This window comes from Caloenas nicobarica, chromosome Z (genome assembly GCF_036013445.1).
Source record: "Caloenas nicobarica isolate bCalNic1 chromosome Z, bCalNic1.hap1, whole genome shotgun sequence".
NCBI classification, from domain to species: domain Eukaryota; kingdom Metazoa; phylum Chordata; class Aves; order Columbiformes; family Columbidae; genus Caloenas; species Caloenas nicobarica.
In genome coordinates, this window is record NC_088284.1 from 91,741,484 (window position 1) to 91,757,826 (window position 16,343).

Below are 16,343 nucleotides of genomic sequence, written 5' to 3' on the forward strand. Positions count from 1 at the left end.
TAAACAGATTTATCATTTTCCTTGGTTACCTAATCTTTAAGGATGTGATTATTATTTGAGTATGAAGAGTAATAGTCATCAAACAGTAATCAACTGCTTTTTCTCTTTGCTTTTTTATTTTATGTGGTTTATGTGCATGTTACTGATGATGCAGATAGAAACATTGCATGACTGAGCTGGAGCAACTGATTAAGCCTTTATCAGCACAGGGGGACAGTCAGGTATTGCTTCTCATCAAGAAGAGAAGTTTGCCTTGGGCTGGTGGCTTAAATGCATCTCTGAGCCAGGAGATACCAAATAGAGGAGCTCGGATTTCACTGGTGAGTGAAGCAGTTCACATGGGCATTCTGGCACTCTCTATAGGGCATGCTGGAAGCAAGCGTGCCAGCAGCCACTGAATTGATAGTATCAGCTTCAGCTGTGGAAAGTGTCCCGGACGGATACGCAAGTAGGGGGGGTAGCAGCTCTGGCAGGCAGTGGTGATTCTAAGGAGCTTGCTAAACCTCTGGAAACTGCTAATAGTGATTGTTTATCTTCAGTCTTGAGGAACCACAAACAGCACAATTGAAAATGCCGAAGGATTATAATGTTTTTCAAATGCTGATTGCAGCATTTTGCTGCTTTTATCATCGTAAGTCTATTATCAGAGTCAAGGTAGGTGCCCTTTTTCAATAACAGTGAATACAGAGTGTGCTAGTCAGTAATGCTTTTAGGTTTTGTTCAGAAGTGTTTGTTTTTATACAATGGTTGAGTACAGTGTGTCTCTGTTCTAAAGAACATCTTTAGCATTCACCATTGTCTCAGAGAGAAGCTTAAACAACTTGCAGTTTTATGAGGCTGAAGCTCACTGTCTTTATTTTTAGGCACTGAGTTAAAAATGCCGCTGAAGAGAATTTCAGCAAAGTTTCAAGCTTTCAGGATTTAACTGATCAAACCACTGGGTTCCCTAACTTTTTCACCTACTTGCTGAAAGCGTAGGCAATTGTGCTCAGGAGCTCAGTTTTTCAAACATTTCAGATAATTTTGGAGTTGTCCTTATATGTTAGAACTTTTTAAATTACAAAATGCACAAAATGATATACTCATAGAATGGCTTGGGCTGGAAGAAACCTTTAAAGATCATCTAGTCCAACCCTCCTGCCATGGGCAGGGATATCTTTCACTTTATGCAAAAAAGCACTATGTGTACTGTATGCAAAGAAAAAAGCCTTTATAAACATTTAGAACCACACTTACGAAAGTGTCTAAGTGACTTGGGAATTGAATTGTAATCAGGTGGGGTATTTAACTACTTTTGAGGATCTGTGAGCTACGCTTAAGCTTTTACATCTTTTTATTTAAGTTTTATGCTTGAATTGTTCTTTGAATAACGAAGTGTCAGCTCTGTAAGTCGCTGTATAATGTGTATAGATTTTCTGGAGCACTTGCAATGAGGAAGGTTGTGAAGGTTGCTGTTTTCTGGCCTGTCAGCTTTCAAAATTTGATGGAGGCACTTGAAAGTTGGGAACAGCTGCCCCTCTTCTCTCCACTCCAGTGATGTAGCCTTTTAAGTGTTCATTTCTGAAAGTGGGGCGTGGGACTCAGTCTTTCGAGGACACTGAAAAAGTGACTCTGATCAGACTCTTCTCCGTCTCACTGGGATGAATGTCACAAGTTATCATCAGAATAGAGAGCCCAGGATGCTCTTCTGTTACTGTAATTAGTTTTCATTCAAATTTTAAGCATAAGGCTTAACTTTTCTGTTATAAAATTTTGAAAATGACATTGGGTTTTATTGTTTGCTGTCAGAACAGTTATAAAACTGCTGTTCTTGACTATGCATGCCCTTTGTTTAACTTGGCATGAATTTCTAATACCTAAAATAACGGTGATGTTGTCATGGCAACTTTCCATTTGGTCTAATCCATATAGTCTCTAGAGAAACTGAAACATTAATAGTGTTTGCTGTATGGAGGGTAAAAAATAAATCCTTTTATGTAGAAACAAATTACAGCTGGGCTCTTTCAAAAATAAGGTTCTATTTAAAGAGATTTGCAGCATTTAAAATAGACTTGAATGCATGTGTTCCAGCATGCAGATTTAGCATTAGTTAAATCTGAACTGCTATTTTAAGATGTTCTGATGGTAGTGGAAATGGGGTGCGTTTGCTGAAGAGAAAGTGGCTGCAGGTATAGAAAGAGCTGGTGGTCAAATCAAGTAAGGCCTGCACCTTGGGGCCAAATTATCTATGTTTCATGAAATGCCAAAGTGCCTAGGGATGGTGTGAACAACTGAGCCTGAGTTGTCTTCTTTCTTACTTTGTGAAAACATACCACTTCAAGGAAAATAATTTCGTGTAATTAAATGAGATTAATGCTTAGCTTTAATAGTAATTACACTTGTAATGAAATACCAAATTGATCCATAAATAAGCATGTTGAAGTCCACAACTATCTCTGAGAGATTCAGGGTTTTTTTCTGCACCGATATAAATTTATTGTAATTGTGTTGTCTGATATAATTGAAAACAGTATGTGGCTGAGCTCAGAGATGCCTCCTTATGTTCCATCAAAGCACAGGAAACAGTATAGCACTTGAGCACTCAAGTTGTGCCTTATGTAATTTTAGCATGTGAAATTACAATCTTAATAGCAGATGTTTGATTTGTTTTCTAATAGGTTAATAAAAAAAATAATTATCAGTGCAGGAGGTCTGAACTTGGATCAACTTATTCTGCAGTCATGATATGTCAGTACTTTTTACAATCCCATTTGGTTTTAATAGCTGTTTACAGTTAAGGTCAGCTTCTACATTTGAGGAAAATAAAGGGAAACTTCAAGGCAAAAGGTTCCTGTTTGTGGTTAAAAAAAAGCAAAGAGATAATTCTAAATTGTGACTTAACACCACTTCCAAGGCAAAATATTGTTCTTTAATTTTTGCATTTTTTAGAAGTTAAGAATTAAGACTAAATCGGTGATAAATTGTGACTTTAAAAAGAGGTCTAAGTTAATAAAGTTATCTTTGCCACAAGACAGTTTTTTTAGTTCCAGCTGGTATGGTTGTCATGATCGGAGGGAAAGACCTTGAAGTTCAAGTATTTTCATTCTTAATTCTCTACTATGATTCACCCTCAGCTGAAGCTGCGCAAGAAGGGAAAGCCACTCAAATTATCAGGACTGCCAAGTTTTGAAACTTCCAGCATGTTGATCTAGCTCATTACTGGGTAATGTACTAATGCTATGAATGCGGCGTGTGTAAGAAGCGTTTTATAGGCAGCTACTCATTGCGAGTGCCATCTCTTATCTTGGATGAATCGCAAACACTTTTTATAGATAGTAGATCTTAATTAATATTTCTTCAGTATGTGATGGTCTAAATCTGTTTCACTGGCGTCCTGGGGCTTCATGTATCCAGTTTCAGCATGTATGTGGAGGCAGCTGGATTTGATAACGTGAGTTTACAAACCATCACCACCCAGCGTTATGGGTCTGCCTTTTTGATGTTAGATTTGTTGTTGGAGACAGCCAGATGGGAAAAGAAGACTTATCAAAATGGCATGAGATTTTGTATAGCTCCCTGAACTGTGATTCCCCATTGTCTTGCTTGAGTTTTGATGAGTCTTATACTATATAACTTTTTTCAGTTTCCCATGGTAATTTTATACAGTTTATCAAATTTTCACTGCAGTATACCCTCATCTTATATATATATAGATAGCAGAGGGGCCACTGGAGCTCTATAAGTGATTCCTGTTCAATGGGAATGGGAACATTCTCCAGTAGATATTTATGCATTTAACTTCTTGGTAATACCTTTCATTTAGGTATTTCTCAGATTAAGGCAAAAAAACTACCCAACCTCTAAAATCCTTTTGATTTAGTAGTCAAAAACTTTGGGGTCATTGAGTATGAGGAGATTAGGATTTGACTAACTCTAAATTAAGGATTTCTCAGAATCCATATTCCAGAAATGAAGCTGTCCTCCTAGTTCCAAAAGTGGTCACCTAGAAAATTAAGGAATTGTTATCAGTGTTGTGATGTAGTGGAAGGTGGATGCAGAGTCCACTAGAATTAGGCCTTTCCATTACCTTCAGTAACATTAGACTGAACTTGGTAATAAAAGCCTTTTTTATTTTCCTTCTCCCAAACAGATATCTCCCTTAGTAGTTAATAAAAAATAGCCGCTTTTCTGTGAATGTCAGGAGGTTATGTTGTTCATAGTGGCAGACTGAAAACATGCACATGATGGAGCTTATTTGATTTTAAAGATCTATCACAGTCATGATGGAAGTTTTCATGGTGATTTGTTATCTTTTCATCAGTAACCTCAAAAATTGTCACCTGTTACCTAAAGAAGCACCCAGAAATTTTGTGGCTTCAAAACTGCCATTCTCCCGTATTAATTCATCTCTCTGATTAGTTCAAGATTTCTCTCCTATATCTTGTGCATGGAGAAAGTTTATTTTTGCTATGTCTCAACCAACCAATTAAGCCACTAGAAAGTAAAAATGAAATCCTGCAGAATTGGGAAGTCATCTATGTAAAGAGACTTTCATCATCCATTTTGTACCTCTCATTACTTAATGTAGCACTTGTTACAGTTCTGTGTGAACTTTGTGCACTATCTAACTGTAAATGTAAATTCAGGTATCTTTCTGTCATTGGGTAGGAGACAACAAAGTGTCTTAGGCTAAGGCATAAACTGAGGACATAATACTAAGTGAAGGTTTTTCTTTATAAAGTTAGTGCAAATTTACAGCATACTGTTGCTGTCCATTGACTTTTAGGTGCTATTGGGAAATGAGACTGAAGTACCTGTGTCACGTTGTGTGGAACAGGTCACCTTTTGTTTTAAAAGAAAGTCCATTGACATAGCTAATTGCTGTGTTCTAAGCTTACACTCTTCCTTATTTACAGACTAACATGCTGGCATAGGCTGTGCCTGGAGTGATTTTTGAGCCCTTACTTGCATGATGGGAAGTTCAGCCTATGCAGAGATTCATGCAGGACCAGAGGCCTTGGGTATAGCATTTAGAATCGAAGGGCATATGCTGGTATGATTACAGACAGTTCATCAATCACATTTCTACTTTAATGGATGTAGGTTGTATAAGAAATCAGTCTTAGTCAACAAAAAACTGTCCAGGAAGACGTGCGATTACTAAACTTGCTTACCTAGACAGTTTCCCCCCCTGTGTATTTTGGGATTTATGCTAGCCACAGGAGTTCTTCCACTAAGTTCAGAGTCGTGTAGGGTTATTTAAGCATGTTTGCTTCATCTCAGGAGATGTCTGACCTCTGGCAATCAGAGTATGCTCAGTGTGGCAGACCATGATGGAGAGGAATTTTAACAAACTAATAATCATGAACGTTAACAATTTAGTTGTTTTGGATTCCTTAGATGTTTTTCTTGTTGTGTTGCTAAACATAATTCAAGTGCAATATGTGTCTCATTACGTTGAGTAGTGAAAAATCCACTTCACCACCAGAGGAAATACTGGATTTCTCTGCCGTGTTTGTAGTTCGTGTGTATCTGTAGCTTGATCAGCCTGTTTTTTCCAAGATAAGTTGTGTCAATACAATGGATGAAATTAGTCTGTACGCAAAGACCTGTAGCTCTTTTTGTTAGCTCTCCTAAGCAAATTCAGTTATTGCATTTGTATGCTATAGTCTGTTCCATTTACAGTAGATTTGCCTACCACTGAGATACGGTGAGATGCTTTTGGAATGAGGTGAGCATTTGTACAGTAGTTTGGGGTTTTTTAAGATCTCTGTTCAGTCAAAAGCATATTTCAAAAACTTAAATACAGTTCACATAAAAGTAGTAGTTCCTTTCAGAAGATCAGTAAAATACACAGCTATGAATGGACACGATTCGTATACCATTAAAACTAAATCCTGTTGTTTAGGTTGGAGAGAGTAGTTTAAAAGTTCTCCAACCACTTCCTTGTGCCGTAAGGGGAAAGGTGCTCCTGAAAAGTTTACTGTCAGTTTGTGTGTTCTTCACTCTACATTCAGCTAATGTAAATGATATAATATTTACTGTCATTCTGTAAGATGTGGCAGTGAAATGGTTAATTGTTAATTCCAGTCAGCTTTAAATGGGTACCCAGCCATTTGAGTTGGGAAGTAAAGGTAGCAGGCATGTGCCATTAGCTATGTTAGTCTGCTAGGTCACAGAGGGTTGGAGTGGAGGGAGTATTTTTGGCCTTACTTGACTACATTTTGATACTTTTATGTGCTTTTGGACTTGAGCCCTCACCAAGCCTCTTCTATGACTCTTACACCCATTAACTTAGTCTTTTCATGTTGTACATGTTTTATGAAAGGGGCCTTGCAGTGAGGGTCTTTTTTTGTGGCATGGTTTGTTCTTGCACAGACTTTTCTTCTCGTAAAGTTTGGGAGGTAAAAGACCTTGACTGTACAAAAGCACAAAAGATTTATTCCTTGCTGAAAATGATTGTCCATTTTGAACCACATTTGTATGGGTAAATACCACCCTTTTATGGTTCACAGAAGCAAAACTGAGGTGAAAAGTGATTGTTTACCAGGTTGTTTTTATGTGTTGCCTTCCTGTATAAGCTATTATGCTCATTTGCGTTTGTGTAACAGAAGCCTTAGTTTTCTCTGAGAAAAGCAGAGAGAAGTGGATAATTTATCTCATAATTTCTCTGGGCTCCCAGCATGTTTAAATAATCTTGGCAGCAGGATGCCTCTTTGGCTTTATTCCACCAAAAATCTGCTGTCTAGTAATCTGTTGTAATTCAGTCTGCTTAAAATTGCAGGGAGGATTGTTGAAAGAAGTGCTAAATGTATGCCACCTGCTCCCGTGCTTAGGTGCTGTGAGTGTCCAATATGAAGAAGAAAATGCTATAGAGAGCAGTATTCACATAAAGAAATAGGATTGGTGGGTGAGGATTCCCAGATTTTTTTAAAATATTGCGTATGTTGCATATTTACATCAGTGTGTCGGTGAAGGGAACCTGTGAGCTCATATCCAGAGCTAAGAAAAAAAAAATGCATTTTGCACTTGGGAAAAATGTGGCATTTTAGTCTGCTCTGCAGCTGGAGGGCCCCCTCTCTCCCTCCCACCCTCTCTTTTTTAAAATGTACATTCTTTTAAGAGGGTATACTCAGATTATTTGATCAATATAGAGCACATTCCCTGCAATGAAGCTGTTTTGCTTGGAAATCTTAGGCTTTTGGAACTCTTCAGCAACAATGTAGATGGGTGGGAGTCCGCAGCTTTTGGAGAATGTAAAGAAGTCCAAAGAATTTCCGTCTCAGTGCTTGTGAAAGAGCACGTGACAACTCTCTACAGAAGATGCACGTTTGTTAGCAACACTGCATCTACGAGGACTAATGAGCCAGAGTGGTCCAGTATGGAACCTGTGCTCCAAGAAGATATGAAGACTGAAATTTTCCAGAAAATCTTATCATAGTTGTGTAGTTGTGATGGAGATATGTCAAAGCAGATCTCATGCTTTTCGCACTAAGAGGCAACAAGAGCTTTTTTTTCCTTAAGAAAGGAATATTTTGAACATGTAGCCTGAATGACGGTTAGAAGTAAAGCTTTTAAGGTTGAAAATTTACTTTGGCAAACTTTTTTTTTAGTGCAACAGAACTATTGAACAACTGTGTATGTACAGGTTAGCCTGTCTTGATGCATTTGGAATGTTCTTAATAGAATGGGTTTAAAGGGGTTGTGGGGGGGTAAGAATCTGAATTTACAATGGAAGTTTAAACAGGAGGAAGCATATTGGAGCAGAGCTCCGGTGGTCCAGCTCCATTTTGGGGAGTTATAGTTAGAATTCTTATTGGGAAGAGGAAGTAAGAGAAGTGACTTTGTAGGTGTGTCATGATTAGCTTGGTGTACAGACAGAACACTTTGCTCTGTTCTGTGCAGTGTATAACAATCACATGTTATCTCACCGAATGCTGAGTTTTGCAAATACAATGCAGAGAGCAAAGCCAAGCCAGTCTGCTCAAAGCAGCACCTGCATTCCAGTGGCTGGTGCAGATCATGTGATGGAAGTTATAACCCAGGTAAAATGTTAATCACTAAACTTGGCACAGTTAAAGCTTTTAATCTTTTATTACAGTTTTCTAGGGAGAGGCAGGTTATGGACAACAGCCCAGAAAAACTGAAGAAGGAGTTAGAGGAAGAACTGCAGCTAAGTAGCGAAGACTTGCGTAGCCATGCCTGGTACCATGGACGTATTCCTCGGCAGGTACGTGGTCTTTGCGTTGCCTAATGTGCTTTGAGCATTTATAGACAAGCAGAATTGCACTAAAGTACTATATACGTCTCCTGTATCTGCATTAATTTAGTAGAAACATAATGCTTATTTGTGTGAAAGCTATGGTATTTATCACAGCTTGGCATAAAACGAGCCTGAGGAAGGATTCAGGGCAGACAATGGAAAACACAGATATTTCAGGACTTGTGTGCACTGAACAAAGGCAGAAATTGAATTTAAGATTTATGTGAGGATACTATCCCCACATACTGTTCAGACACACTGACATTAATTTGGTTCGGTATCCTTGGCCAAAGTTAAAATGTTCTTGTTAATTTTCTTTCTTGCACTTAGAGTTTAGGGGATGGGGGGGAACCAAACCACAACAACAACAACAAAACTACAAAATCTATGCAATAACTTAATTTCGATCCTTACAATCATAGCTAAAAATACGTTAAAACTGCCGCTGGACTGGAGCTTCGGTTCTAGGAGCGCCGGGAGCTCCCCCTGCGGGACGCCATGCGGCTCTCGGCAGCGCTCGGGCCGCCGCGCAGCAGCCACGCACACTGCAGTTCAGGTTACTGTTAGATGCCTAGTTCAGCACATGAAAGGACTAACTCAAAACAGAAAAACAGGATTTCTCGGACTCTTCCTTGTACTACGCAGTATTCACAAAGAGTAAAAATGAAAGCTTCTGCCACTTAGGTAATAATGAAAGGACAATTTCTGAGGTCCTGCAGTAATGGCTTCTAAACTTCAGTGTGACTGTCTATTCAGGTGATTTAAACTTTAAAATCCTGAGTCATTCATTTCCCTTCATGCTTTATTTTCTACTAGCAAGCTAGAATAAATATATATGCAAAAGTCGGTCATGCTTCTGGCTGCTCGGCATTTTCCAAGAAGCCCCTCCAGATCTCTGCTGTGGGATGAGCTCTTAATTTTAGAATTAGAGTTATCGTTCTTGCACCACATTCCATGCTTTGCTTTGTTTTTCTGGCTTTGTCTGTCCTCCCAGAGCAGCCAAATTAAGTCCTATGTTTAAGAATATTTTGTTGCAATGTGTTGTCTATTTATTTTCTGATTCTGAAAGTATTTTTTGGTATGATTCTTTTTCCTCAAAGGTGGCAGAAGACCTAGTTCAGAGAGATGGAGATTTTCTGATTAGGGATTCTCTCTCCAGTCCTGGGAACTTTGTTCTTACCTGTCAGTGGAAAAACACCTCTCAGCATTTTAAAATCAACAGAACAGTTCTAAGACTCAGTGAAGCCTACTGCCGTGTTCAGTATCAGCTTGAACTGGAAAGTTTCGACAGTATCCCCGGCTTAGTTAGATACTATGTTGGGAATCGCACACCAGTATCAAAGCAGAGCGGAGCAATTATTTTTCAGCCTATCAACAGGACTGTGCCTCTCAGGTGTCTAGAAGAAAAGTATGGTATAACTCCAGTCCGACAAAAAGAACTGAGTATCTCTGAAGGAAAAACAGAAACTGCAAAAAGGCTGAGCCTTGGTGTATCCGGCATGCAATCCCCAGAGCAGAGCACACCCAGAGGAAATCTTTGGAGGTACTTTAATTTTGCTGTCCTTATGGAGGAGAATGTGGTAACTCTATCAGCTCCTGCTATAGGCGATGTGAATATTCACTCTGATTTTAGATAGAAGACTGGGTGTGAGGGTTTGCTGATTTTTAGGCCTGGATTTTTGAAACTTCCTGATGTTGTTAAGCAGATGGTAACGACTTTGTGGTTATGAGGCTTGATCTTGAGAAAATTTAAGCTACATTAAAGAGGTAAAATAAGTAGGAATAGATGAAGCCGTGATGTAAGTGGCACGGCTGCACACAGACTTCACTCATCATGTGACCCAGAGCACGCCCCAGGTTTATGGGACGCTCTTATCCCTGATATTTGCATTACAATAGTGACAAAATAGTGCTTCCTGAATGCCATTTGATTAGCCTAGCAAAATTCAGTAATTCTAGCAGACTGGTAAAAATTAGTCCAATAATCAGATTCTGAAAATATCTTTAGAAAAACAACATATGCATCTGCAGTTCCAAAGGGACTAGTTGCTAACGATGATGATGGCTTTGGCTCTGGTTCTCCATCTGCAAGTTGATGCATGTTGGGGAGAGGGAAAGGATAATTCATTTGAAATCCACAGAGTGAGAGCAAATCTAGACTCTGGAAGCAAAACAGAAGTGCAGCTTTTCTTCAGTCACTTCGCAAATATTGATTAGTATAAGACAAAGGACTAAAACAAAATCTTGCTGCTGCTTCAGAGAAGTCTTTCTTTCCATATTTGTCTTCTGCAATAAAAATACTAAGTGTGGGATAATGGATCCTAATTTCAGTGTCCCAATCAGATGTTTCATTAAAAAGTCTCAGTGTTCAAAGAAGCACCCTCACAAGTGCCGCAGGGTCACAAATACTATAGCCCATTTCATTGCTACCACAGCAGCATGAAGTACCTTTTATTCTTATAAGCTGCCCAAGTGAAAAGCTAACAATCTTTGTCCTATTTTTGATATATTCTGGCAATTAGGTATGTATGTTAAGAGTGTTGGATATATTGATACATTTTTGTTTGCACTTTTGTTTCCTGTAGAAACAAAGAAAAAAGTGGTAGCCAGCCAGCTAGTTTGGACCATGTTCTGGAGAAGAGATTCCCTCTGAAGACTCACCAGTCAGAGAGCTATCTGCTAATAGGTATGTTTTGGAATTAAATGTTTCACACTTAAAATCTGTGTGTTCCAAGGTGGTCTGTTAGGCTTCAGACCAAAGTGAGCGTTGAGAGTTCTGAGTACTGTATCTACCACTATATTTAATGGCTGATGTAAGCTGTGTTAGCATACTGCTTGTTCTTTAAGTCACTGGAACAGGTTTTTTATTTACAATGCAGCAGCTAGTTGAGTACCTTTAGCACACAACTCAGCAGGTTTCCACACTGAAAAAATGACAGCTACAGTTGGCATGAATATCCTTTTTGACAGTATTACGTTTTCTCACTTCTGCTTTACAAGAACTGGCTTGTTTCACTCATGTGATTCTGACAGGTCTATTAAGTAGAAATGGTGTTTCATGGAAATCCTGGTAACTGCCTTTTTTTCAGGGTAAAGTATGCAGATGTAGTGTTCCTCAGCAGAAGCACTACCATGGCTTTTGTATTCAGTTCTGTCCTTCTGTCTCAATCTCTTTCTCCTCCCCCATCTCTTTTGGTTTTCATTCCTTTTCAATAGTTCTCTGCTGTCTGGTTCCACTGCCTTCCTACCATGATACAAGGTATACCAGTGCTTGATCAGTTGTTGATCGTGGCTTTTTCTTTCTCAGATTCTTCAGAGGTTTAAGCAATTGTTTCCAAAGAAACACAATGTATAAGGAATCTTGCAATGATTCATCTGTTTCCATGTGGACAAATTCTCGTGTTTGACTTCCAAGCCTGCTAGTAATTTCGAATATAGTAGCTATTAAAATTTATAGTGCCTATTGTGGAAAGACTTTTCAAGACAAAGATAATATTAAGTATTTGTGAGTATAGTGAGACTGTATTTTGGTAGAAAGGACGTGCGCCTGTGTTTAATAGTGGGATGGACAGACATTTGTAAGACAAATTTCTGTCCATCTGTAATTGAACTGATTATCCTATTCCAGTCCACCGCTGCAAAAACTTTTCTTTTGGTACTATAACAGTTAACCTGAAGAGTACTGCTGTGTGTTTTGTCATAGGGTCCTCCGATCAGGTTCTGGTATCATACTGCTTATGAGTGGCAACAGGCTGTGATTTGCAGATTTTGTTGTCTGCATAAATGGAGAGTCAGCTGGAAACAAGCGGTGAAGTCCACATGACGCAACTGGCCACTTCACTGTAGATCCCAGCAAATGCACTGAAAATTGTGGATTGGGAATGGCTGATACAGGGTTCAGTTGTTTATTGGATGCAGAGGTTTGCATATGCAATGAGTATAGGAGGAGGCATAAATACACAGAAGTATATGGATGTGTTTCTCCAGCTCTTCAAATCATCTACTGTTTAGCAAAAAGATTAGCATCCCTGAAATTCATTCCTTCCTTCCATACCTTATTGCAGGTTCAGGCTTGACTTTGGGAAGCTTTTCTTTCATCTCAAACTTGTCGTTCTCAGAAATGACTCATCTTTACATGGCGTGGCTGGAAGTTTCTGTTTTTACAGCCTAGATCAGGTTACAAAGAAACCTCCTATTCCAAGCCATGGAGACTATCCAGCTCTGACAGTATAGCCTATGTATGCAGCGGGGACTGGAATTATTGTCAGCATTACCACAGAATAATATTATAGTGCAGCTGTTCTGTGTCTTGTGATTTTGGGAGGATCAGCAAGTGAATGGAATTTGATGGCTAACTCCTTCCTCAAAATATAATTTCATGTACATTTTTGTCAGCAAATAATTTACATGATCTAACAATATTTTCCTCAGGAAACAGCATTAAGATATGAACCCTGGGATAGACATCAGGAATTGTACATGTTTTGGCCGCCTAAACTACCGTTTTCCCCTGCAGGTTCACGACATCCATCTCAATTACCTGAAGCAGATGCAGACTCCTGTCCAAGCTCTCCCGCATTTAGAACAGGCAGCGAACCTTCTCTAAGCCCCACAGTTGTTCAGAAAGTCACCTCTGAGTCACAAGTAGGGGAGGCTCTTAGAGGATCAGACAGTCAGCTCTGTCCGAAGCCTCCACCTAAACCCAGCAAAGCACCCCTGATGAAGCCCCCAGGTTCTCCTTTGGCTTCCCACAGTTCAGAAGAGCACTATTGTGAACTAAGCCCTGCCAGAGATCCTGCAGCAACAAAACAACATTTATGTCAGAAAACCAGCTATGTGGAACATCTGACACGAAAGGACAGGGGAACATACTCATTCAGGAACTCTGATACAAACTATTTGATCCTGGAAGATGACTCTCCAATGAACCCTGCAGATCCTTTAGAAGCTTCAACAGAGTTGGCTGAAGAAGATGGCATCTTTTCTGCACCTGTTTTTGAGACGGTGTCCAGTTTTAAACCAAATGATTTTGAGTCCAAACTACTTCCTCCTGAAAACAAGCCATTGGAAACATCAATGTTAAGAAGAGTTAAGGAGCTTTTCACCAACAACAATCCAAAGATTATTGCACAGCATATTCTTAGGATGGACTGCAAGGTAAAAAAAAAAATCTTGCATTTTATTTTATGTTGTGCAAGTTTAGACATTTTAAAGAACTGATTTGAAAAGATTGATGGGTAGATTTGCAGCTGATGTAATAAATGTATTGACTTGCTTGCAGGAATTTTTAGGTTGCGGGTTTGGGGTTTTTTTTGGGCCTTTTTGTTTGGAGTTTTTGCGTGTGTATGTGTGTGTGTGTTTGTTTGTTTGTGGGGTTTTTTTCCCCATTTGAAGAACAAGAATGTTAACAAACCCTTTGGACTAAAGGTCTCAGACCATTCTTGACTTAAGACTCAAATTCTCGGTGTTCCATACATCTTTTTAATCTCCTATCAGTTGCTGTATATCTGTGATTCAGCCTTTCTCCTATACTCGAGGAAGGGCTATCTATGCTGGAAACCACTGTGGAAAGAACTACTAATGACAGGAAATAGCTAGTTAGTTTGCAGGAGCGAAGTGTAGCCAGACATTACCTGGTTGCCATATGGCTGGCCATAAGACATTCAATGGAACTAAATATATTTAAACTTGTAAAACTAGCTGCTCTTCTAATCTTTGTCTGAGTTTCTGTCTTACAGCTGGATAGGTGGTGTGGGAAAATAGCTATCAGGACTTCTGCACTTCTCTCCTTTGAGAGAACTGTATTGCTAGTGGAATTGTTTAGAAAGTTGTAAAACCACAAAGAACTATTTTTCACAACGTGGACTTTATTCAGCTGTCAGAGCTTGGAGATCAGCTATTGAATCAGTAATATGGAAAGACAGGAGAATTCATCTCCTTAAGAGATGATGACTGTGTAAAAAGAGAAATGCAACTGTAGTTGAATCTGCACCACGTTTCAAGTGGTGCTGCTCCAGAAGAAACGTGTCTGTGGCACTTCCCTAGCGCTGCTGCCCCGATTCCCAGAGCTCCGGGAAGGGGGCAGTGGGATGTGTGTGAGTGCTGCCAGCTGCTGGGCTCCTGCCAACAGCCAGCACAGCTCTTCTCCTCAGTAGCACTGTTGGCTGCTGCCAAATGAGGCTTCATGCAGACATAGTGACTCAGAAGAACTCAGCTCCGCAACTGCTTGGTCTTTTCAGAAGTGAGAGGCTGTGGATGCTTTACTGTTGTTCGAGGAGTCGGAACAGCACTCTCTCACATTTCAGTTCCAAAATTCACCTTTTCCTCCTTCAACCTCATAACAATAACCAGAATGTGTTTTAATATATTGTTAAAGAGCATGTTGCTTGAAAGCATAGGATATGCAACTCTTAGACAACCAGTAAGGGGTTTTATATGTATATATTATATTTAATTAGCTCATTTCTAGTCTCCTTATTTTAAATTCCGTAAAATTTGGAATGGGGCCTAGGAAACTGGCCTGCTGCTATTAGTGTGGGAGCCTCTACAATTACTTAAGAGTCACTGGAGTGTTACAGAAACAGATTTTTGGATTTTAGAGAAGGAACAGTAACTAGCTGGGACATGTAGAGAAGTCTGTTTTATCTCCATCTCACAGTGCTGAGAGCCAATGACTGTAATTCATTGGTAACTTGCTATATACTATTGCAAGTGATAAGAACTGCATGATACAATGAGATTGGCATGTGAACTGGGCCAGAACAAATGCTTTGTGCCGAGATCTGTGATAAGGCTGAAGTTTGTAGGTCTTCTCACGTGGCATCAGTAGCTCAGTTTGCCCTTTAAAGAATTACATTTCTAATAACAACTGAAGCACCGTATGGTGAGTGGTGAATATCTGCCACTTGCATGCCTGAGAGGGCTTTTTGTGATGAAGGATTAGCAATCAGTGTATCTCCAGGGGCTTCGTATCACTCCTGCGTCTCTAGAAGTGAAACAGGTTTCTCTACAATGCTAGATGTTGTACCAGTGAGGCCTGTTGTGTGTCTTTTCATAACCAAGAAAGCCTCCTGATGGATGTATCAGAAATAGCAGGCTGATTGGTTTGTAAATGTGTCAACATATAGGCCTTAAACCAGCAGATAATCTCGCCTTATAATATTAATGTGGTTTTGCTTATAATTAGCATATATAATTGTTATTGATATAACCAGTAGCTAATTCTGTGTGTTTAAAAAGCAAAGACAAATTGGTGAGGGTGTCAGCTTTCACATACTGACTTAATTAGGCACTCACCATTCAGCATCCTCCTTTAAGTCCTTTTACTAATTAACCCTTATGTGAGGACCATGTGCTGTAATCAAAAACACTCTGAGCAGTTGTCTGTTTAGAAATAAGGCAGCAAAGCAAATGGGTTCACCTTGAAGGCCAAAGAGCTGTGCCACCCTGACAAGGATCAGGCCAAGAGAGCCCCACATTTCCTGGAGCTTGCATATTCATCTCCTGAAAGTGAAGGATAGAAGTTTGATAAAGCATTTTGCTCACAACTTTATATATGTTTTCTGATGGCTCAATCGCACACACACAAATATTTATTAGTCATTTTATGTAAGGTATTGAATGTGTGTAATTTAGTTTTTTCTTAGATGAATGTTTTCTGATGTTGCATGCTCTGCACTTAGCTCTGTATGCCCTGCACTAACTTGGAGGACTTCTACATGGCTAGTTTGTTGTTTTTTTTTTTTTTAATAAGTTATGTTTCAAAACTCACGCACAAATTTTTGCATATCACAGGTAGCAAGGATACTAGAAGTTTCTGAAGAGATGAGGAGGATTATGGGAGTGAACTCTGGTCTTGAAGTGATTACCTTGCCTTACGGGCATCAACTGCGCCTTGACCTAATTGAAAGGTAGATGTTCCTGTTACTCATTTCTAGGGCAGATGGCCAGAAGATCAGAGCATTGCTAAATTGTACTCTACATTTCCTCAAAGAATGCTTTCCTGCACGTTTTCTGAACTCGTGTACAGAAGATAATTTAGTGAGATGGTATTTAACTTCTTTTTGCATAAGAGAAATTCCTTAAGGTGATGGAGCAACTC

At 39.3% G+C, this 16,343-nt stretch overlaps 1 protein-coding gene across 2 annotated transcripts in view; it reads left to right on the plus strand.

Moving 5' to 3' along the window:
- Window positions 1–16,343, plus strand: part of BCAR3 (BCAR3 adaptor protein, NSP family member) — a 53,781-nt gene that overhangs the window by 33,697 nt on the left and 3,741 nt on the right. Inside the window, exons 1-6 of one of the 2 annotated variants that reach the window (XM_065655761.1) lie at window positions 398–654; window positions 8,081–8,209; window positions 9,343–9,785; window positions 10,828–10,928; window positions 12,759–13,399; window positions 16,037–16,152. In XM_065655761.1, the coding sequence (XP_065511833.1) occupies window positions 571–654; window positions 8,081–8,209; window positions 9,343–9,785; window positions 10,828–10,928; window positions 12,759–13,399; window positions 16,037–16,152 (1,514 nt within the window). In that variant the 5' untranslated portion in view covers window positions 398–570. Of the gene's footprint in view, window positions 1–397; window positions 655–8,080; window positions 8,210–9,342; window positions 9,786–10,827; window positions 10,929–12,758; window positions 13,400–16,036; window positions 16,153–16,343 lie in introns of those variants that run through there. The other variant, XM_065655760.1, reaches the window with a different exon arrangement.